General features: G+C 47.6%; 1 protein-coding gene and 1 long non-coding RNA gene across 3 annotated transcripts; one reads left to right on the forward strand and one right to left on the reverse strand.

Annotated features, from left to right (window-relative positions):
- Positions 1-1049: 1049 nt before the first annotated feature.
- Tmem11 (transmembrane protein 11) lies at positions 1050-15636 on the reverse strand. Of its 2 annotated transcripts, NM_001168507.1 has the most exons (3): positions 15311-15636; positions 12358-12645; positions 1050-1946 (listed from the first exon to the last, which is right to left on the reverse strand). In NM_001168507.1, exons 2-3 carry the CDS (start codon positions 12369-12371, stop codon positions 1430-1432), a joined length of 531 nt encoding a protein of 176 aa, NP_001161979.1. In that variant the 5' UTR covers positions 12372-12645; positions 15311-15636; the 3' UTR covers positions 1050-1429. The 2 variants fall into 2 exon arrangements, with proteins under 2 accessions (NP_001161979.1, NP_775655.1); NM_173453.3 differs by lacking the exon at positions 12358-12645.
- Positions 15637-20797: 5161 nt separating this feature from the next.
- On the forward strand, positions 20798-22983 carry Gm26534. The gene is made up of 2 exons (XR_879906.1): positions 20798-22144; positions 22332-22983. It is a non-coding gene; the product is annotated as a predicted gene, 26534 (long non-coding RNA).
- The last annotated feature ends 586 nt before the right edge of the window (positions 22984-23569 follow it).

Consider the following 23569-nt stretch of genomic DNA (forward strand, 5'->3'; position numbering starts at 1 on the left):
TCACCTCCCCTCCCCCATGCAATCTGATGTGCTGAAAGAATACAGCCAGACCAGGTGACCGACTGCTTGTTACAGAAACCTCTCCCATGCGGTGCTTACCCATCAAGCTCAAAGCCAGCCTTTAGCCAGTCAGCTCTCTCAGATACCAGATACCAATTCGCCCTAGACACTTGTTCATGGCCAAGGCAGTTATGTCTTCACCATTCCCCGAACCATTAGTATTTCTACAGTACTTGGAATTAAGTCTCGATTTCTTACACTTTTTGTGGGCTTTTTAAAATGTCCCAACTCTGGGCCTCTCCTATCACAAATGGCTCAATCAATCACTCCTGTAATTCTCTAAACCCTTACACCCAGGTTAGGACCCTTCCTGATGCTGGGCATCACAACTTTCTATGAAGAAGCTGGCTTAGCTATATACCAGAGACGGGAGAAGTGCCATGCCCCAGCCTTCATCCAGGGAATCATTTTTCCACTTACTGAGAGCCTTAGGGGAGGAAAAAAAAAAGACACAAAGCTGGTCGTGGTGGCACACACGCCTTTAACCTCAACACTCCTGAGTTCCAGGCCTGTGCCTGTTCTACACAGCAAGTTCCAGTACAGCAAGAAAGTCCTCTCAAAACCAAACCTTGTAAGATTCATTGCCCTGGGCAGAGGCGCCTCCCACAGCCTGGGGTACTGGGATGAACTCAGGGCTACATAGTAACAGCAGAGATTTCTGTGCTCTCTGTCAGTCTTTGGAGAAGGGCTTCTGGGTGTGATGCTCCCAGGTGAGCCACAGGGAAACCAAGGCCACCTTATCCTGCTATATCTTAAACAGTGCATCATCATCACCAGTGGTAACAAACAGCATGGCTAAGGGGGAACATGACTGGGCTAGACTAGCAGGCCAGAAGCCAGGGTAGCTATTCCTATTATGCATTCTTTCTGGCAGGATGTTAGCTCTAGAGCCACTCTGCTGCAAGGAGGCACAGCAGGGTGTGTCTGCAGCACTTGCCCATCTCACACACAGCAGCGGCTACAGGTACAGGCAGAAAAGAGAACAGAAGTTGAAATTCTCATAATTTTAATGGTCAATAGCTTCCGGTTGGCTTCTGAATGGTATAGTTAAACAATACACTTAAGACACCCCCACAGCAAGTTCACACCCCTCAGAAAGTAGCATTGGCTCCTATCCATACTCCACTGCTCAGTCAGACTTCCACAGCCTGGGAGCCACTCCTGGGTTATGGAAATAGACATCTTAGTGTAATGAGCTGAAGAAACCCCTGGCACACCCATGATCTGTTATTTTTGCTTAAAAAAATAACAAGTATTAAACCAAACACTTTCCCAGGCGCTGCTGCTTCACAGAGAAAACCCAGTGCTGCTGTCGGGATCTGAGTCCTGTGGGCCTCGTGGTTCTGCTTCTCGTCCCCCTCTCCTGCAGTCATACGGCGTAGAGCTCATAAACCTTCTTTACACAGTACACCAGGGCAGCCAGGGCTATTGTGTTGTGCAGTCTCTTTCTGTGCAGGTCGTCCTTCCGAACCAGCACCACTGGTGTGGAGGAGGTGAGCGTGTGCAGAGGCAGGCGGGACAGTTTATAGGCATCATACTCCACCTGGTACTTGCAGCAAGGGTCAAACTGCCAGGAGATCCCATAGAGGGTACAGCAGGCCAGGCTCAGCACACCAGCGGGCAGGGAGATGTAGTGGGAGTAATCCAGGGGCAGTGCCAATGGGGTGAAGAGGCAGGCAGTACCTGCCAACACGGCCGTCTTGTGCAGGCAATTGCCTACGGTGATCCAGCGTGCTGTCTCGTCTCCAATTCGGGTGGGCTCTATCACAATGTACTTGTACTGGGCTTCCAGCGCCTGCTCCAGCTCATACTCAAACTGGTCCTGGGCGTTCTCCCCACTGTAGATTTCGTGCACAATGTAGCAGTCTGTAGCTGAGAGGCTGACCCTTTAGTGGAGGGAAAAGACAAGGAGGTTAGGTTCAACAGCCTAACCTATCTGAGTGTACAGGGCTGGGCAAATGTTTGCCTCAGCTTCAAGAACATCCCACTCATAGGTTTTCTTTGCTTCAGAGCCCAAACTACAAGACAGCATTTTTCCCCCCTGGAAGAAATAGTGAAACAAAAAGGTCACAAAGGTGGGCAGGCGTGGTGGTCTTCACCTTTACCCTCTATACCCCAGAGGCAAAGGCAGGCAGATCTCTGAGTTCAAGACCTGTCTGGTCGACACAGTGAGAAAAGACTGCATTCCAAGTACAGTGGAGGGGGTCCCCATACCCAGGCCAGCAGCCCCTCAGTAAAAAGGGAAAGGCTCGAACCCAGGCAATACAAATACTTTACCCTCAGTGACTCCAATTAAGCTGGGCTCAGGTAAGGCTTAATTAAATCACAAGCCCCAAGTCAGGTGTGCTCCGGGGAGAAGGCTATCCCTTGGGGTGGGACCAGAAACCTCAGCATGGGGAATGGAGGTGGCTCAGAGAGAGTTTGTCTAGTCTGCACAGGGCCCCTGGACTCACTCAACCCTAACACCACAAAAAATAAAAATAAAAAGAAGCCACAGCATGGGCCATGGCCACAGCAGCCTGTCCATCGGCATGCCATGTTGCAGACCCCTGAGACCCGCCAGGAAGCTGACAATCCCAACTGGAAAGCAGTCATTTTCCATGAACATCTTCTGTGGACTTTCTCCATTTAGAGTAAAGTTCAAGGGGAGGAAAGTGAGCAGGGCACTGCAGTTGCTTCTTCACAATTACTGTCAGACACTTTTAGCCAATAAATAGCTTGAGGTCTTTCTGGTTCAAAGTCAGAGTTGAGACCAGCCATGCTGGCACACGCCCACAATACCAGCACTCAGGAGCCTGCACCAGGAGGACAGAGTCCCATGCTGGCATAAGCTGTATAGGAGACTGTCTCAAAAAAAACAAAGTCCCTCGATAGTAGAGGGCAGTTAATGGATTCTGTTTTCAAGTGGGTGCACTCATGGCCAAGAGATTCCCTTTGTGGTTTCATGTTCATCAACCAATAAAAAAACCAAAGGACCAATTTACACACCCATCTGTGAAACTGAGATTCCAGGCAGAGCTACTTCCAAATCACACCAAGCCCTGCCCACTTTCAAAATGGGAACAGTGAGCTAAATACCTAATAAAAAATGGAAAAAAAAAAAAAAATGGGAACAGGGTACCTCCCCATGCAGAGCATCGGAAGCAATTCTTCCCCCACTGCGGAACTCAAGGCAAAATGTGGGTTCACGGTGGGATTGCAGGCTGCAATACCAGTCAGCTTTAGTGTCACGGCCTTCTCTGCCCGCAGGCTGTGGCCATGCAGAACACAGGAGAAAGTTTGTCTCAGTAAAGCACTTTTAGCTTTACTATGACAGACTGCTCCATCTTAAAAACCTATCACTAGGCAGATGACACTTCTAATTTCTTCCTGGCCAGTTCCCAGCGCCCCCTGCACTTAATCGACCCGGGTCAGACCAGGAGAGTCTATGTCTTGCTGTTTGTCAGGAGAAATGAGTGAGCATAGTTTGAGACATGTTTGGAAAGGGAGGCCAGCGCATAAAGTGGAGTGACATGGAACAGACACAGCCAGGGAAGAGGTCTGCGTCAGAGGTCACAACTCTCAGGTCCTCACTGCAGGCTGTTCTATGAACATCAGAGCAGTGTTACAGCAGCCACAAACCCAGGTGTGCCTATGTTCCTGAGCTGGTTCTGTAGATGCGCTCACCACAATCCTTTCCTACGCACTACAGACCTGGTCCAACCATACAGCATGAAAACCAAAGCAAGCAACAGAGGAAGCACGAGTGCCACACAGGAGGTCTCTCAAGTTCACAGGTAAGACAGCACAGGTATACACCATGGATACCAGAGACACCAATTCTTTGGGGACTGCTAGTTAAGAAAAATAGTCCTGAGTCTCCTTTGGGATGGTAGAATCTTTAGAGAAGCGTACTTCCAGATAGAAAATGGAAACACTCGAACCAAACATCCATGAAGCACAAGTCCCCTTGGGTCAGACAAGGTGTAGGCATACTAAGCACTGGTAGGAGGGAGTCCTGCATGCCATGGCATGTGTGGGTTCTGAAGGGTCTTATCTACTTCAGTAAATGGTGCTCAACTCCCCAGGAAAGAGCCAAGTCCAGCCATCTCTCAGCCACTCCAGCTTGAGTGGTTGGCTTTTATGTCTGAGTCAAATCCCAGCCAAAAAAGCCAGCCAAAAGCTTGGTTTCCACACCAGTGGAAAATGGAAGTAGGACAAGTGATGGGCAGGAGCTGGCCCCGACTGAGTAAGCCCTGGGCCTTAATTCTAGGTGATCTGACCATTGGTGAACAGAATAAACCAATGACGACTGCTGCTACTTGGCCGAGGATCCCTCATCAGAACTGCTGAAGAACAGTGTAGTGTGCTTCTGGACTTTGGATGTATTCAGATTGGAGAAGAGTCAACAGACAAGAAGATGTCATGGGGATATACCCCAAATGTGAAGTCCAGTTCAGTGTGTCCTTGCTTTACACACGCTGCGCTGGCTAGTTTTATGTCAACTCAATGCAAGCCAGAGTCATCTGAAAAGGAGAGAATCTCAGTTGGGAAAATGCCTCCGTAAGCTCCAGCTCCTGCAGTTTCTTAGTGATTGATGGGGGGAACCACAGCCAGTTGTGGGTGGTTCCATCCCTGGACTGCTGCTCCTATGTCCTGTAAGAGAGTTCGCTGACGTGGATGCCTGAGGCCCATGCTCCTACTGACTGACTCGACTAACTGGATGTGACTGTTGCCATGGTACTGACGCCTGCAGACTCACAGTTGAGAGGGACATAGAAGGCTTCTGTAACAACCCCGACCCCCCCCCCCCACACACACAAAGTGACTGAAAGCCATTTAATTAAGAATTCTTAATTCTTAAATGGTGCTGAAGTGTAGCCCTCCACAATTAATGGCTTCTGGTGGGGGTGCAGGTAGAAATGACTCAGTTTTAAGAGGCTAGTCACCTATATGGGCAACACAAATTGGATTTTTTCTGGTTTTGTTTTTCTTATTCTTTTGGGGTGGAAGGGAAGGCCCCAAGGGTGTGTGTATGGGCAAACCTGAGAGGACTAGGAACTTTCTAGGACTAGAGAACTAGCTCAAGTTTCATGATGTGAAATCTTCAAGTAATCAATAAGAATATTATGGAAAAAAAGAACTGAAGTTGGTGGAGCAAGCCATGAGGGACAAGTCTTAAGATAACAGCACTCCTGCCGGGCAGTGGTGGCGCATGCCTTTAATCCTAGCACTTGGGAGGCAGAGGCAGGCGGATTTCTGAGTTCGAGGCTAGCCTGGTCTACAGAGTGAGTTCCAGGACAGCCAGGGCTACACAAAGAAACCCTGTCTGGAAAAAACAAACAAAAAACAACAAACAAACAAAAAAGATAGCAGGACTCCTCCATGGCCTCTGTCCTCATAGGAACCCTGCCTCTAGGTTCCAACCCTGGTTGAGTTCCTGTCCTGACTTCCTTCATTGATAGACTATGGATGAGAAGTGTAAGCCCAATAAACCCTTTCCTCCCCAACTTGCTTTGGTCATGGTGTTTAATCATAGTCCTAGTAACCCTAACTCATTACAAGTGCACCTAAGATATTTTGTAAGATATTCTGAGTGCACCTGCATTGTGACTGCCTGTCATGTCAATGATGGAGTGTGGGATTTTCCACTTGTGGCATCAAATGAGCACTTAATGTTTCAAAATGCTTTTCAGATTGGGGATAGAATACTGCACCCTCCTGAAATGATGCTCCAATGTGAAATGGCAGCTGAGAGTCAGGGGAAAGGCAAAGTAGAGAACGCTGTCTATAATGCAACTCTTGTTCTGTGTTGTATGCATGTGTAAGTGCCAGGTCGGTATGAGCATTTGGAGGCCAGAGGTCAGTGTTGTTTCTCTCTTCTCCACCTGATGGCCCTTCCATGGTTTTTATGGATTGCCCTGGCTGTCCTGAAACTCACCTTGTAGACCACCAGGAAGTCCTTGAACCTTGAATTCAGAGATCCGCCTGCCTGTGCCTCAAGTGTTTGTTTGTTTGTTTGTTTATGGTTTTTCCAGACAGGGTTTCTCTGTGTAGCCCTGGCTGTCCTGGAACTCACTTTGTAGACCAGGCTGGCCTAGAACTCAGAAACCCGCCTGCCTCTGCCTCCAAAGTGCTGGGATTAAAGGCGTGCGCCAGCACTGCCTGGCCTATTTATTTTTATAAACCAAGGTCTTTCACTGTCCCTGGAGTTTGCCAACTGGCTAGACTAGCAGGCCAACGCCCATCTGTGTCTCCTCTCCTCCAGCACTGAGGTTACAGGCACAGGCTAGCACATCCGGCTTCTATTCAGGTGCTCCTCCTGCAAGCAGAGTGAGCGCCTTAGCCACTGAGCCATCTTCCCAGCCCCTTTCCACCCTATACTTGGCACAATCTCTGGTACTTAATTAAGAACACTGTCTTATGCACTTTGCTAACACTGGGTGAGGGGTCACTCTATCCTGAGCCCTTCAGCAGAACAGGCGGCAACCTTGCTCTAGTATCTCAGGGCATGGGCCATGCCTAGATCAATCAGTTTTATGTAAGGGAGGGGGGTAGTAAGCAGGAGTCACTTGGAAATGCTGGCATTGCAGCAGAAAGCAGCTATATGAGAAACTCTCTGGGATACAAGTACCCCACGAATGTCTGGGAGGCTGTGTACAGGTCTCTGTAGTTTTTACCTCACCCCCACCCAAGGCCAATCCTCAAATATCAGTCTTCCCAAAGTCTAAAAACATCTGATCAAGACCCAAGTCCGTTTAGAGCTGAGCTGTATGATGAGAGCAAATTTGCCCAATAAGTGACAAAACTACATCTGTTGACCTGCTGCCAGGCACAGGGTCCTGTAGTGCACATGCAAGCAGCAGGTACCTTCCATGCTTCACTTAGGTACAAAGCTAAAAAGCTCTGTTGGCTTGTCTGGAAATGAGGCTTCACAAGCCAAGATGCAAGGTGGTCTCTGCTGTGTGGGAAAAGGCAAGGCTTGCTTCCTACGTGCTAAGTGATTAAGTGCAGGGTTTTTGGTTTTGCTTGTTTTCAAACAGGGCATCCCTGGCAGGTCTTGAACTCACAAGAGATCTGCCTGCTGAGTCCTGGGATTAAAAATGTGGGCCACGACTGCTTGACTGAAACACAAATTCAATTATCTGTGATAAAATATACACAACAAAATCTAGCACCTTGCCAGCAGTGGTGTCGCACTCCTTTAATCCCAGCACTTGGGAGGCAGAGGCAGGTGGATTTCTGAGTTCGAGGCCAGCCTGGTCTACAGAGTGAGTTCCAGGACAGCCAGGGCTACACAGAGAAACCCTGTCTCGAAAAACAAAAACAAAAACAAACAAACAAAAAAAATCTAGCACCTTGTTAAATACAGCTACACCATTACAGAACTAATCACCAGGAGGTTTAAATCCAAAATCGTATCCATTGAACCGCCTTGTACCTACCGTCCTATCTTCTAGTCTACTCAGCTACTCTAGGTACCATACACTCATGGAGTATCTGTTCCTGTGTGCAGTGCCTATTGCATTTCAATGTTTTTTTTAAAACAAAAAAAAAATTTTTTTAAACTTTTAGCTCCTCCTCCTCTGACAGGGTCTTACTATGTAACCCTAGTTGTTCTGGAACTTACTACCTACTACCAGGTCTTGAACTCAGAGATCCACCTGCTCCTTACCTCTTGAGTACCGAGATTAAAGGTGTGCACCATCATATCTGGCTAATGTATGGAAGTCACAGATGTCAGCTCTCCTGCCCTTATGTGGATCTCTCATCAGGCAAATGTCGAGCCATCTCCTTGGCCTCCTATTTCAATTCTTTTGGACAAATACCCAGATGTAAAGTTGCTAGGCAACACAGTAGTTTTATTTTTAAAACTCTGTTTTTATACTTATTTCTAGATTAAATTTTATGTTTCATGTAAGGTTGTTTTGCTTGCATGTATGTCTGTGCACCACCTGTATGTCTGGTACTGGTTGGCGTTACTGACAGTCAGTCGTAAGCTGCCACAAGGGACTAGAACCCAGGCTTTCTGGCAGAGCAGCCAGTGCTCCAGCTCACCAAGCCGGCTCTCCAGTCCCACTTATCTTAACTTCATATTTCATTTCAAAGGACACATACATGCCAGAGTGCACGTGGAGGTCAGCATTCCAGGGGTTGGCTTTCTCTTCCCACTAAGTGAGTCCCAGGGACTCATCCTTACCTAGCAAGCCTTACTGGGCCTGGTTTCTTTTAATAGTCATTGTGGCAACTGTGAAGTAAAGTGGCCTTTATTTCTAATTTATTTGGGACAAGGTCTTAAGTAGCCCAGGTTGGCTTGGAATTCAATCTGTAACAGAGGATGACTGAACTCCTGATTCTCCTGCCCCCACTTCCCACGTGCAGGGCTGCAGGCGTGCGCCACTATATGTAGCTGACAGTAGTTTTTGATAGACTGATAACGGAACCCTTGATTTGTATTTTTAAACACATTTTATCATGTGAAATATGGTGATGCACTCCCACTCCCCATGCACATGGGCGAGGGAGGTGGAAGGATCTGTGTTTTAGGTAGCTCAGCATCAATCCCGTAATTTTATGCCACTTTCATCACCCCAGAAACTCTGCATCCCTTAGGGGCCCTGTCTTCTCCCTTAGTCCTTCTCAGTTGTTAGTAGCTACCAAACTGCTTCTTGACTCTGGATTTGCCAGTTCCGAGACTCCAGAGAAGCAGAACCACACATGGGGTGGGGTTTGCAACAGGCTTCTCTCACTTAGCACTATGCTTGTAAGAGGTATCATATATTAAGTTAGCTTAACATATTTAATGTAATTTTTAAACACCTAAGAGAGCTATATGGAACATGTATCTAAGGCTCTGTACACCAAAAGATCAACAGCCACTTTCTTCCAATGATGGTCTAACAGTTGACCTTAACATTTTATTTTTGATAAGACTTTTCTGTTTAAAAACAAAACAAGAGGTCTGTGAGAGGCTCCATGGACCATGGTTCTTGTCACCGTGCCTGAATCCTTCAGACTTCTGTATTTGAGGCAAGAGAACCAACTCCAATAAATTGTCTTCTAACCTCCACTTGCACACACTGTGGTGTGACTGCACACAAATAAATGTAAAAGAAAACTTAACTTACAGCAAAATAAAGCCAGCAAGCACATGCATGTAGAAGTGCTCGCCTCTATCCCTGGCTACCTCACTGTCTTGAGACAGGGAACCTGGAGGGAAAGGAAGCGGAATGTGCTGTGTCTTTTCTGTCAAAATGAAACAAAGGAAGTTACCTGCAATCTGCGTCTCCTTTGGCGAGGGTTTGGGTTTGTTCTTCCGACCACTGGGACCTGCCTGTGGTCTTACTCTTCCTAGGTCTAGAAGCTCTGATCTTGGGACAAGCTCAAACCTTACATTTGTCTAAGATCAGAGTATGTGCTCAAGACTGTGCCTTCTGCTCTCAAAGCACACTTTCCTTATGAACAGGAAATCTGCTACCTTTTCTGTTAGCAGATCCCATGGAAGCGTGAAGCTCTGCTGCTGCTGCTTGCCTCTGTGGCTGGCTTGATGGAGAGCTGGACAGCCTTCCTTCTGCAGAAGTAAACCTTCATGCTTTGTTCCTTGCACAGTGTGATCCTTTCCGAGACCTCAGACCCATTCCTAACAGCACTAAAGCAAAAGCTTGCTATGCCGCTAGGCTAGCTGGCTAGCACGCCTCAAGATTCACTCATCCCTGCCCCTCTCCCCCAAATGCTGGGGTAACAGCGCAGAGACAGCCATGCCCAGCATTTAGGTAAGTGCTAAGACTCTGAACTCAGGTGTTCCAAGCACTCACACCCACATGATGCGCCTCTCGAGCTTCCTGCGCCTCTCAAGCTTCCTGCTTGTGGATCCTCCTACCTCCTACAGCCTTTTTGTTGTTGTTTTGAGACAGGGGTTCTCTGTGTAGCCCTGGCTGACCTCACAAAGATCTCCTACATCTCCTTCCTTGTATTGGACTTAAAAGTGTGAGTAACTACTGATCAATTATGTTTTTTGTTTTTTTGTTTTTTTTTCTTAAAAAGAAAACTCTCATCTGAGCTTGGTAAGACATACTTGTAGTACCAGCTACCCTGAAGGCTAAGGAAAGAAGACTGAGTTCTAAACCTGAGTTCAAGTTCTTTGGGAAACTCCTTCCCAAAGGGGGGAGGAAAGAGGGAAGGAGGGAGGGAGGGAAAGAAAGAAACGAAACCAAATCAAGCTTGGTGTGGGTACAGGGCCCTGGCTTTGATCACAATGGGTCAAAAGCCCATTCTCTGTTGCATAAAAGTTCAATGCAAGCCTGGGTTATATGAGACCCTAGCTCAAAACCAAACAAAACCCAAATATTTATTCAATAATCTATACAGAGCAGAGATCAGATACCCATGGGGCCCCCACTGCTAAGGCAGAGAGGAAGGGGGGGAAGGGAGGGAGAGTAAGAGAGAGTGAGAGAAGGAGGGGGAGGGAGAGAGGGGGAGAGAGAGAGAGTGTGTGTGTGAGAGAGAGAGTGTGTGTGTGTGTGTGTGTGAGAGAGAGAGAGAGAGAGAGAGAGAGAGAGTGTGTGTGTGTGTGTGTGTAGAGAGAGAGAGAGAGAGTGTGTGTGTGTGTGTGTGTGTGTGTGTGTGTGTGTTTGGGGGCTGGGAGGTCTCTAGATCCAGAACTCAATCTGACGGTTCACTTCCTAGGCCCCAGTTTCTCAGGCAGGGTTCAAGTGGAAACTCACATCTATCTAGGCTAGCACCTGGTGCTTGGGCCTTTTTAAAAACAAACAATAACCACAACAAACAGAGGATGCTTTCATCAAGGTATCCTCCCCATCTGGCTCTGCCTGAACTCGAGGGACAGGAGCAAAGCTACTGTGGCACAACGGCACTGCCCTTCCAGAGAACACCAGCTGAATACCCACCTGAGGTGGCTCACAGCCACCTGCAACTGCAGCTCCACTCACAGGTGCACACTCAAACACATCATCAAAACAAACCTTGCACACATCTTTAATCCCAGCACTTGAGAGGCAGAGGCAGGTGGATCTCTGAGTTTGCGGCCAGCTTGGTCTCCAGATTGAATTCCAGGACAGCCAGGGCTACACAGAAAAGCCCTGCCTTGGAAAACCAAACCACTTTGCTACCCTGAGCCACTTTCCCTGGTTTCCCAAAGGATGAGAGAGTGTGAGGACCTGGCTGGGTGCAAAAGAGGACAGGAGCAAAAGACCTACAGCTGTTTAAATGTAATCCATTGGTAAAGTCAAAACCCCAGCCCTCTGGCACTGTACCATTTCAAGCACTGACAGACACAGGCAACTAGTGGTAGCCCCCATTAATCGTCAGAGGCAGAAACTCTTCTACACCGCCTTCATCTGAAGACCTGTGATGAGAACGCAACGGTTACTGGTTTCCCCAGGAACTCTGGGCCCACCAGACTCCCTGTCGGCACCAGGACCCACACAGAGGCAGTAAGAACAATCTTCACACATGGTGGCTCTTGAACCACACTTCCCATCCCAGCCACAGCTCTTTGTCCTCTGAAGAAGAAAGCTATGACCAACCCAAGCTGGCCAGAGAGGTCTCGGCCTATTTGTTGTTCCTCCATGGACACTGTCAACCCTGCCTTTCTCAGAGGTGGGATCCACTGAAATGAGCTTGCAGGACTGACATAGAAGCAGATATCAAAGCAAGTGGAACTCGGGCTGCTTGAATAAAACCCAGGGAAACAGAAATATACCCCAAAGGCTGGACCATGGCAGAGGCCAACCTACACATTAATGTCTGAGAGCAGAACATGTGGCTCAGCTGTGAGTGCTGTCATCTCTCACCAGCCAACAGACAGAACCCCCATGCCTCATCCCCATCCAGTGGCTATAGGTCAAGAGACTTTGTTGTATGTCCCAGGCCTGCTCACTCCATCCAGATCAGGAGGAAGAATCCACCATACATACCAAAGCCAGAATGAGAACCTCCTGAAATACTAAATGCCTCAAATCCCTAGAGTCCTCAGCTCTAAAAGGCTTAGAGCAGAAAGGGGGTCTATCATCCCAGGAATGTAAATAATGGCTGTTCAGCTGTAGTAGGTACTAACCCTATAATGGCCACTGGGACCCTGTCCCCCCATATTCACAAATGGCATGGTCTTCCAAGAAAAGGTGGCAGGGAAGGATGTGGAGGCCACCAACCCCATGACAACTTGCTGCCTAACAAATGCCCAGAACTGAGGAAGGAAACTTGAATACCCCAAGCCATACTTGTATCATGGTCAGATGCAGATCAATTATCTTTACAAGATCATCAAAAAAGGAACTCAGAGTACAGGGCCATACTCACATTCCAACACTCATGGAGATCTCAGAGATGCTCAGGAGCTCTGAGCAGCACCAAGTAAGCCATGAAAGGCCAAGCAGGGCTGTCTGAGAGCTGGTCCAGGCTGACACCCAGGTGGTAGAACACAGATACCTGCTCTGCTTTCCTAGATGGATAAGTGTGCCTCAAAGAGGCCAGCAGGACAAACGGCAATCTGTTTGCTGTGCTTGCTGTCAGTATGCTCAATTTTGGACAAGAATTCAGGTTACAGCTCAGAGTTTGACGTTCTTCATTACAAATACTGTTGTTTCCCTAGATTTAATGGAGTGGAGAGAAGAATCAACACACAAGCAGCTCTCTGTTTGCTCCTTTCCCCCTCCAATCTCAGTTTAGATCAGAATTGTTCCTATCTATTTTACTGATGGAAAAACTTCTCTCTAGGCTTAGTCATTAGCCCAAAGCAAGTACTGGACACCAGACACATGGTCTACTATCTGAGAGCTACACTTTTCACTGTACTTAATTTTAACTTCAATGTAATCGCCACACATGGCTAGCAGCTACTGAACTGCTGTCACTCAGCTCTAGTACTAGCCTGTGTTTCTGGACTTAACAGGCACAGCAAGAACCACTGCAAACTAAGCTGACAACCAGCACAAAGTGGGGCCTTAAATATAACATATGCACCAGAGTATGCAGCCACTGGCAAACACAGTGTCTGTTCAAAGCACTGCCCATTCCAGCCTTGCCACAAAGCACACAGCATCCCCTTTGGTTTCAGCACAGGGCAGGGGCAGGAAGGTGTGAAGAACTCTGGAAGTGCTCTCTCTCAACATGAAGCTGAAATTTGAGTCAGTCCAAATGTGACACGGAACAGAGTCACTTAGAAGGCACAAACAGCTTGTGTCACAGAGTCAACACTTGGTGCTCACAATCTATGGGTGCTGAGTGTACATTATTCTGGTCTGCTCCATCCTGTCAGGCCACCAAGCAGCAATGGAGGTGCGCCCAGAAGTCAGTCTGCTAGTCAGGAGGGAGTGTGTTTCCACACACAGCCTAGAGTGGGAGGCCTGACGGAGATGGGGTTCTGAGAATGAACTCTCTGGAAGGGCCCTTCCCATAAAGGCCGACAGAGGAGTAACCTCCAGGCACCAGAAGGAGGGCAGATGGCAACTCTCAAATCATAAAATCAGACGCCCATCCCTGGCAGACATACAGCACCTGCATGTTTGGGAAGAACCTTCAATTCCTGGGCAAAGGTCACAACCTGAACACCTACAGGACCCAGGACGATAACCTTACCTAGTTAAGACTTCAGTGAGAAACAAGCACCAGTGGCTCTGAGGAGAACCACTCCCTATCTAGCTTCACAGTGAGTTCTGTCTGCATTGGACTTAAACTCCCTTAAAGGCTGCTGCAGCACAACCAGCAAGGCCTGGACTAAACTATGGGCGGTTGGTTGACAAACTGCTTTTAATTAATATCTGTTTCAAGACAAAGGAAAAATTCTCCATTTTCTTAGGTAGGCTAGCAAGACTCCTGTCTCACACTTGAGGCATGCATGTTTGGCCCTTTCAGTCTGTGTCCAAGAACAAGAGTATGGCAGGGTGCAGTAGCCCAAACCTTTATTCCCAGTGCTTGGGAGGCAGAGGTAGGCGGGCCTCTGTGAGGTCAAGGCCAGCCTGGTCTATAGAGTGAGTTTCAGAACAGCCAGAGAGAGCTACACAGTAACTCTAATGACTCTACACACGTGGCTCTAAAAACAAGCAAACAGAAATATTAGGAAAGTTCTTCCCTTCTGTTGGGCTGAAATTAAAATCCTGAAAGCATCCTTAGGGATTTAAGGACTCGGAAAACAAGATAACCTCTCTGGCTGTTCTTATCTAAGAAATAAGTGGGAGTTAGGGAAAAAACAAACAAACAAACAAACAAACAAACACTCCTCGCCACTGCTTTTCCATGTCACAGTAAACGCAGAACGGATTATTTAGCATAACCGAACTCAGGAGTAAAACTGGCTACCACTTCTGCCAAGCAGGAAGACTAGTGTGGGATGGAAAAGCTGTCGTATGCAATAGCAAGAAACATGGGATGCGTCAGTCAAAAAGGAACAACGCAGATTAGTTGAGACACAACTTTTATGGTTGACAGTACTCATTGGAAACGGAGGGGAAAAAGTCAAACTTTGCTTTTTTTTTTTTTCTTTTCCTTTTTCTGACATCCACAGTAAAATGCGGAGGACTTAGCAAGACCGACTGGGCAGGTTAATCCAGTAGCGCCACCGATATACACCCACCTCCCCAAACTTCTTATCGTTGAACAGCTTCTAGTAACCTATTAGCTAAAAATAATTCCCAGAAGGAAAAGGCTACAAGTTCAACCCGAAACACGTCAACTACTCTTGTCATCCGGAAATCACTGGAAGAAACAAAACCCCTAGCGCCCCCAAACGCATTCAGTAGGAAAGGTCACTACAAAGGACTTAGGGCAGAAGTGCTCGAAGAGAACCCTCAAAAAGTGGCGACGATTGCTCGCTCACAAGGCGGCCAGGCTCAGGCTCTTGGAGGCGCGCCCGGCACGCTGCCGCTCTCAGCAAACGCCCCTATAAAGCACACGGCGCCGCGAGCCTCTACCCTCCTCCTCTCCCCGGAGCCCATCCACGCCACACCGGGCGCCCAGGCCGAGCGGGCCACGTGCGCGAGCCAGCGGCCCGGAGCCCACAGGACGCTCGGTAGGACAGCGTGGCGGCCCTCGCAGCTACTCACCCTGGCTCACCGCCCACCCGGCTGCGGGTCGCCGCCCCTCCGAGTCGCGCTCCCCTCGCTCCTGGCCGTCGCGCCGCCCCGCTCCTCCCACACCTAAGCCCCCGCGGACTGGGCCCCGCGCGTGGCGGGCACACGATCCGGAGTCGCGCGTGGCACAGAGGCTTCGCCGGCTCTGCGGTCGACCTTCGCCCGCGGTCGCGAGCCCAGCTTACCTCTCTCGGGAGCCGCCGCCGCCCGGACCCAGACGCCTCCTTCCCCACGCGGCCATCTTGGAGACTCTCGGTTCGTCGGGGGCTGGAGCCGACGCGGCTCAGGGCGCGCGGGAGCCGAAGGGAAACGTAGTCCCGTGAGCCGCGCGGACGAGGTGGGAGGTTGCGAGAAGGACTACACTGCCCACAATACCTCACGCCGGAAGCCTGCTGTAAGCTGCCGCGCGCAAGAGGGCGAGGGGGTGGGATCCGCCTTAGGAAAGAGTCTTCAAGTCGCAAAGTGCGAGTCGCTGCGCCCACCGCCTGGACGTCCTTGGGCTCCCAGAACGAGTGGCTGAAGGAGAGCGGAAAGAAAGCGCCTACCACTCCCAGAGCGCTTCGCGCGACGATCCCGCCCTCACAGCCTGAGAGGCCCAACCCTTGGCCTCGGCCCTGTTGCCCTTCACCGTGGCTTCGGCCGCTGGGGGCCTGAGTCCCCCAGTTCTCACACTTTACAATGACTTGAGCAGCTTAACCTTTCTCCTTTCCCATCTGCAGACCAGAACTCGTGCACCTTCAGTCCGAAGGTTACCTCTGCCTCCGCGGCGTCAACTGCCCCCCTCTCCTGACCGGAACTTGCCCGGCTGACAAATCCAGAGATTTTGAAGGTCTGTAGATGTGCTTGCCCTAAAACGCCTTTTCCTCCCAGTCAGGTTTTATGCTTGTCTGGTTTCTATAAAGTTCCTGGTTTTCAAATTGAATATGCAACTCCGCCTCCGATTGCCAAACTCGTAACACATGCAAGTGTGGCAAAAGAATAGGGATGTGTAGAGAGACGTCAAGAATAAGGTATGAGGGGGCTGCGGAGATTGTTCAGTACTTAAGAGCACTAACGGCTCTTTCAGGGGACTGTGGATCAGTTTCTGGCACGTGGTAGCTAACAACAGTCAGCTATTGCAGTAACGTCTGACGCCCTCTTCTGGCCTTACGACCACAGCACACGTGTAGTGCACAAAACACCCAGACACAATCAATCAATCAATCAATGCCAGTTGATAGTGCCTGGGATCCCTTCCTTGCCTGGATTACTCAATAACAAACAGCATGCAAGAGAAAAACTTGGCCTGGAGAAGGCAGGTAATGGCTAAGGACTTCAGGTTATGCATTCTTCCAGATCACTAGCCCATTCCCTACCTGAGTGTCTTTGTAAATTTTTTTTTTTTAAGTAAATTGCCTCTATTGCTAACTATGCATCTCTGATACAATTCTTTGTCCTGAGACACAAGAACCTAGGAACTTATGTAGGTGGTCCCTGTGACTCAGCCAGGAGGTAAAAATCTATGTTTTCTCTCCCATTTCCCCCTTCCTTAACTACACTCTACTACCCAGGAACATCTGTGAGAAAGCTCTCAGCTCTTTAGGAACCTGATAAAAGTGCAGGGGTGACGGGCAGTGGTGGCGCACGCCTTTAATCCCAGCACTTGGGAGGCAGAGGCAGGTGGATTTCTGAGTTCGAGGCCAGCCTGGTCTACAGAGTGAGTTCCAGGACAGCCACGGCTACAGAGAAACCCTGTCTCAAACAAACAAACAAAACAAAACAAAACAAAAAAGGTGCAGGGGCGTGTTCTCTTTCCCATTACCCTATAGCCACTGCCTAGGGGATGTCTGAACCCTTTTCTCAGCCCTACTGCAGTATGAGCAAAAAACAATGTGTACTGACCAGGGACTGCCAAGCCCACATTTAAGCTGGGAAGCAGCTAGCCAGGAGGGTCTGCCTTTACTGGGAGTCCTCAAGGATCTAGTGTTCTGGTGCCAAGTCAGAGACATGGTGGATCCCACCGGGGATCTATGTCCCTGTCTTAGATTTATTTCTTGTTGCTGTGATAAAAATACACAAGCCACTTAAGGGAGAAGAGGATTTATTTGGCCTACACTTCAGGTCATAGTCTGCGGTGGTTTTAATAACGGTCCCCATAGGCGCATATATTTAAATGTTTGATTCCCAATTGTACTGTTTAGGAAGAATGAGGAGGTCTGGCTTTTATTGTTGAAGGTGAGTCACCGGGAATGGGTTTGAGGTTTCAAAAGCCCATGCCAGGCCCTGTTCTTCTTTCTGCCTGGTGATTGTTTCAAAATATAAGCTCTTGGTGACTACTCCAACACCTGCCTGTCTGCAGCCATACTCCCCACCATAATGGTCATGAATTCACCCTCTGAAAGTGCAAACAAGCCTCTAATCAAATGCTTTCTTTTCTGAGTTTAACTGTTCATGGTGTCTGATCACCTCAATAGAAACATAACTGACAGTCATGACATCATGGCAGGGAAGTCAGAGCAGTAGGAATGTGAGAGCGCTGTCACTACATCCACAGTAAAGAGCACAGGTTGGGCTGGAGAGATAGCTCAGCGGTTAAGAGCATTGACCGCTCTTCCAGAGGTCCTAAGTTCAATTCCCAGCAACTACATGGTGGCTCACAACCATCTGTAAAGGGATCTGATGCCCTCTTCTGGTGTGTCTGGAAACAGCTACAGTGTATTCATATAAATAAAACAAATCTTTTAAAAAAGAGCGAGAGTGCAGGATGTATTAATGTGTGCTCATACCCAGTTCTTTCTCTTTCTCTGCTTGTGTATAGTTCAGGGTCTCTTGCCTCCCATAGTGGGTAGGTTTGTGTAAAGTTGGCAACACAAAACAACCTTATCACTTATAAATTTGACAAACACTGCTTTAAGCCATAACCGTAAACTTTCACTCCTCCTTCTCCAAATCTCAGGCTTATCTCATAATATAAAAAAACAATTCAACTTTTAAAATCCCAACAAAGTCCAAAGTCAATCCCAGTACTTGGGAGGTAGAGGCAGGCAGGCATATCTCTGACTTTGAGGCTAGCCTGTTTTACAGAATGAGTTCCAGGACAGCCAAGGCTACACAGAGAAACCCTGTCTTGAAAAACCACAAAATAAAAGTCCAAAGTCTTAACAGTGAGCTATAATAATAATAGAAATCATATACTGATAGAGAATAAACATTTCCCTTTCAAAATGGAAAGATCGGTGCATATTAAGGACCAAAACAAAACAAAAATTCAGCAGTGCAAACACCAAGTCCCCAAGCTCTATCTATACTATCTGGGGCTAAGCACACCTTTAATCTCAGCACTTGGGAGGCAGAGGCAGGCGGTTCTGAGTTTGAGGCCAGCCTGGTCTACAGAGTGAGTTCCAGGACAGCCAGGGCTATACAGAGAAACCCTGTCTCGGGAAAAAAAAAAATCGGCTATGGTCGGAAAAGCTTGGGCATATCCATTTTCAAGCCCTGCTAGCTCACATAGCTTAACTTTTGGGCTAGCTCCACTCCACACCTGTGGCCATTCTTGTTAGATAACCCATGATTCTGGCATCTCCAAAGTCCTAGGGTATCTACTACAGTTTAGGTTTCACCTTCACAGCCTCACACAGTGGCCACTCAGGAACTCTGACCCTGCCACACAGTTCTGGCTTTGGTGGCCCTCCATGACTTTCTCAATCTTGCATCTTTGCCATCAAAACCAGTACTACATAGATAGTATGTCAAGCTATGCTGCCAGCTTGAGGTGTATATAATATATATCTCCATAGCCTAGCTCTCTTGGATCACAGCAATATCAGCTTCTATGTGCTGACCCTGAAGAAACACTTTTCTATTGTCACCGTGCAGAGTGCCAGGCTTCTCTTTAGCAACTCCATTCGGTCTCTGTAACAGTTATGGCTGCTTTGTTGTCTGCACTCTTCTCTGAAACTTTAAGCTTGCCTACATACTTTTCCTCTGTCAAAGAAATTAGTCCATTATCTCTAAATTGAGCATCACTCAAATTCTTGGGACATGGCAGAATGAAACAAACCACAAGCTTGGTCAACATACCACAAGAATGGCCCCTGGCATAGGTCCTGACACAGCCCTTGATCCCCTGTGAAATCGCATGAGCCAGGCTTCCTCCTCTGTGTCTCCCTCAATGTTACTATCTTCCCAGCGCCCACCAGAATGACCTTTAACCTCTGTGTACAGTTTTCAATGGATTTTCTTTTTGTTTGGGTTCTTTTGTGGTTTTTTTTTTTCTTTCCATTTTTTATTAGGTATTTAGCTCATTTACATTTCCAATGCTATACCAAAAGTCCCCCATACCCACCCACCCCCACTCCCCTACCCGCCCACCCCCCCTTTTTGGCCCTGGCGTTCCCCTGTTCTGGGGCATATAAAGTTTGTGTGTCCAATGGGCCTCTCTTTCCAGTGATGGCCGACTAGGCCATCTTTTGATACGTGGTTTTGTTTTTTACTTTTTAAAAATTTTATGTGCATTGGTGTTTTGCCTACATGTTTATCTGTGTGACAGTGTCAGATACTCTGGAACTGAAGCCACAGACAGTTTTGAGCTCCCATGTAGGTGCTGGGAACTGAACCGGGTCCTCTGAAAGAGAAACCAGGACTCCTCTCTCTCTCTCTCTCTCTCTCTCTCTCTCTCTCTCTCTCTCTCTCTCTCTCTCTCACACACACACACACACACACACAGATATATATGTGAATACACTGTAGTTGTCTTCAGACACACCAGAAGAGGTCATTGGATCCACTGCAGATGGTTGTGAGCCACCATGTGGTTGCTGGGATTTGAACTCAGGACCTCTGGAAGAGCAGTCAGTGGTCTTAACTGCTGAGCCATCTCTCCAGCCCCCTTTCAATGAATTTTCTAACCTAAAGTTCAAATTTTTTTTGACAGCCTTTCCACAAAACAATTCCAAAGGCCTAAAGGCCACATGCTTAGATTTATCGCAGCAGCACCTGTTACTGGGATTCCCTGACAGAGCACTCATGTGTTTCCCAGGTCCAGGTTATAGTCTATCACAGCAGGGAAGTCCCTCCAGTTGGAAGGCGTTTGAGAACTGGTCACGTTCCAGTCACAGTCAAGAAGCAGACAGCAGTGAACGCATCCTTCTGCTCAGTTCCTTCCCTACATCCATCCAGTCCAGGATGCGGGACAGTTTTATGTCAGCTTGGCACAGGCTAGAGTCGTCTGAAAAGAGAGACCCTCAGTTGAGAAAAAGTCTCCATATGATGCTGCTTAGGGCATTTTCTTAGTGACTGAAGGGGGAGGTCCCAGTCCACTGTGGGTAGTGCTATCCCTGGGCTGCTGAGCCTATATTCTATAACAAACCAGACTAAGCAAGCCAGTAAGAAGCACCCTCCATAACCTCTGTATCAGCTCCTGTGTCCAGGTTCCTACCTTGTTTGAGTTCCTTTCCTGACTTCCTTTGATGGTGGACCATGATGTGGAACTGTAAGCCAATAAACCTTTCCTCCTCCTCCCTTCTGATCATGTTTCATCATTGCAAATAGTGTCTCTAAGACGCTAGCCATCACATGCCCATAGAACAAATCAGGGAATCGCCAGCTGTGCCATGGTACATCCTTTAATCCCAGTACTCTGGAGGCAGAAACAGGCAGATTTCTGTGAGTTGGATGTCAGCCTGGTTTATAGAATGAATTCCAAGGCAGCCAGGGCTCCAAAGAGAAACACTGTCTACAAAACAAACAAACAAACAAACAAAAGAGGACTTCATCTTCAGATGACTGTAAATTACATCATGTTGACAATTAAAACTAAGCCTTATAGCCCCGACTGGGAATGGGCCAGTGCTGGGATAGTTTACTGCTGACCATATGGGCAATCAGATATGGGGTAGCCACATTGCTGCTAAAAATAATAACGCACATGTGGCTGTTCCAGGTCCTGCGCTCCAAGCCTTGCCTATGCTGCAGACATTTTTCCTTTATTCCTTTCACCCTTCCTCCGTCTTTCTAGATGACCCAGAGGTAATGGGAAGGCTCTAACTGTGGTGCATTGCAAATGCTGACTCAGTTTCCTTCGTGGTCCAACACCTACCTGTTGGCTTCATGTGCTGACCCAGCCAGACTACTTCTGGCTGACTATGCTCCCTACTCCCCTAACACTATGATTTGTCTACTTCTGCCTTATACTGCAAGTGCTAACTCTTCCCTGTCTAATTACAGTAGGCAGTGCCATCCCTGAGGGTCTGTAGATAAAGCCTCAGCTAACAAGATATTCCTTGGGCATTAGTTCCAAAGGGGAGAAAAAACCCACCCATTTGGACTTTTAACTTAATCATGATTTAAAACAATTATTACTATTCACACAAACATGTCTTTTTCTGAATTTAGCAGCTTACTAATTCAGGATTCAATTATGTAAATTATTTATTGTTTGCTTATTTATTTACTTATTTATGGAGATTCTTAGGAAAGGAACCTTTTTCCGCTGTGATAAAAACAGACTCAGAGAGGGGTGGTGGTTCATACCTTTACTCCCAGCACTTGGGAAGCAGAGGCAGGTGAATCTCTGAGAGTTCAAGGTCAGCCTGGTCTACAGAGTGAGTTCCAGAACAACCAGGTCTACACAGAGAAACATTGTCTTGAAAAAAATCAAAACCATAAACCCCCAGAATTCTCAGATATGCTTATAGCAGAGAACAACTTTTAATTTTGTGACTGAATCCTGGGAGAGGGACAATGGAGGTCACTGGCTTAAACCGCATTGGGTAAAGAGTGATCCTAGGAACATGTGCAATACAAACTAGAGCTTCGGATTTGCCTACGGCTGTTCTCTGCCATCCTAGAGGATGCTTGGGGATGCGAGGACAGGCTGGCTGATTCCTGTTTGGGGATGGAGATGGCTCTGTGGGTAAAAGCACTTGTTGCCTTGCAGACCAGGTTCAGTCTACACTCAGTTTTCAGCACCCACATATATGAAGGATCTGACTTTCTCTTCTCACCCCTGAGGATGCTAGGCATAAATGTGCCGCACAGAGGTACGTGTAAGCAAAACACAAAAAATGTGGTTTGGGGATTTATGTGGGTTGTTTTTTTGTTTTTTTTGTTTTTTTTTTTTTTGGTTGGTTGGTTTTGTTTTTGTTTTGTTTTGTTTTTTTCCTGGAACTCAATCTGTAGACCAGTCTGGCCTCAAATTCAAAGAGATCTGACTGCCTTCTCTTCCAGAGTTCTGAGCCACCACTGCTCAGCTACAAAAACAAAACAACATAAAACAACTGAAGAAAAGAAGAGGAGGAGGGAGAGAAAGAGGAAGAAGAGAAGGACAGTAATGAAGATAGGATGAAGAACAGCTCTTTGTCACCTTTTGGACTCCAATGCATGCTCAGTGAATTGGAATAATGTTGATCTTTGGAAATATTTAACACATGCCTGCTTGCATGGGTGTATGCATGTGTGCATGTATGTGTGCGTGTGAGTGTGTGTTGTAGTGTATGTGTTTATGCACATGAGCAGATAGAGCCCAGAGGTAGATGTCGGGTAAGTTTCCCACTATTACTGCCATCTTATTTTTTTGCAACAGGGTCACTCAGTGAATCAGGATGTCACCAGACAGCTGGTTAGCAAGCTGCAGTAACCTGCCTGTCTCTGTGAGAAGTGGGCATCAGATCCCCTGGAATGGAATCACAGATGGCTGTGAGCTACCTTGTTCTGGGAATCACATCCATCTGGTCAAATATTAGAAGGAATATTAGAAAAATTTCCTGTTGCTTTGGAAGTTAAATGCACACAACACACACACACACACACACACACACACTATGTAGATGATTTACTACTGTCAGTGGAACAAGAGAATAAAATTATGAGCTCAACAGTTTATCACTGTTGACTTTCCTGGGGAAAGGAAACTTGTAATTCCTAAAAAGTGACGGGCTGGAGGGATGGCTCAATGGTTAAAAGTTCAGGTTGCTCTTCCCGAGGATCTGAGTTCAATTCCCAGCACCCACTTTAGTCAGCTTACAATTGTAAATATTTTTCTTAAAAGAAGTTAGGATTTGCAGAAACCAGGCCATTAAAAGCTTAAAGGTAGACTCGAGATGGTATGATAAGCATATAAGAAATGCCTTCTAGAAATAGCACTAGAACCCAGTGACATCACTTACTCAAGATAACCAGGCATGTGAATGCATAAGCAGAGAATTCCATGACACCTACTTGACCGTATATAAGCAGGGATCACCCTGGCTTGGAGAGGAGTTCTGAGAGAAGGGGTGTCTGAGAGCAGCGAACAAACAGCTCCAAGCCAAACCACAGGTCCAAGCTGGCAGCGGCCTATGCTCTGCTTTCTCTGTAGATTTCCAGACAGCTCTCTATTCTGCTCGATCCAGTTCTCTAAACAGCAATCCCTTCCTATCCTAACAATCCTCTCGATAGCTCATCTCCTGCAGATCATAGGCCCAGTC

This window comes from Mus musculus, chromosome 11 (assembly GCF_000001635.26).
Source record: "Mus musculus strain C57BL/6J chromosome 11, GRCm38.p6 C57BL/6J".
NCBI lineage: Eukaryota > Metazoa > Chordata > Mammalia > Rodentia > Muridae > Mus > Mus musculus.

What these genes read in the sequence shown, in the direction of transcription:
- Tmem11 (NM_173453.3), bottom strand. Translation starts at nt 15,366, where the DNA reads ATGGCCGCGTGGGGAAGGAGGCGTCTGGGTCCGGGCGGCGGCGGCTCC. An exon ending in GGCGGCGGCTCCCGAGAGAG is followed by an intron (nt 1,947 to 15,310) that starts GTAAGCTGGGCT and finishes CCTCCACTAAAG; the next exon opens with GGTCAGCCTCTCAGCTACAG.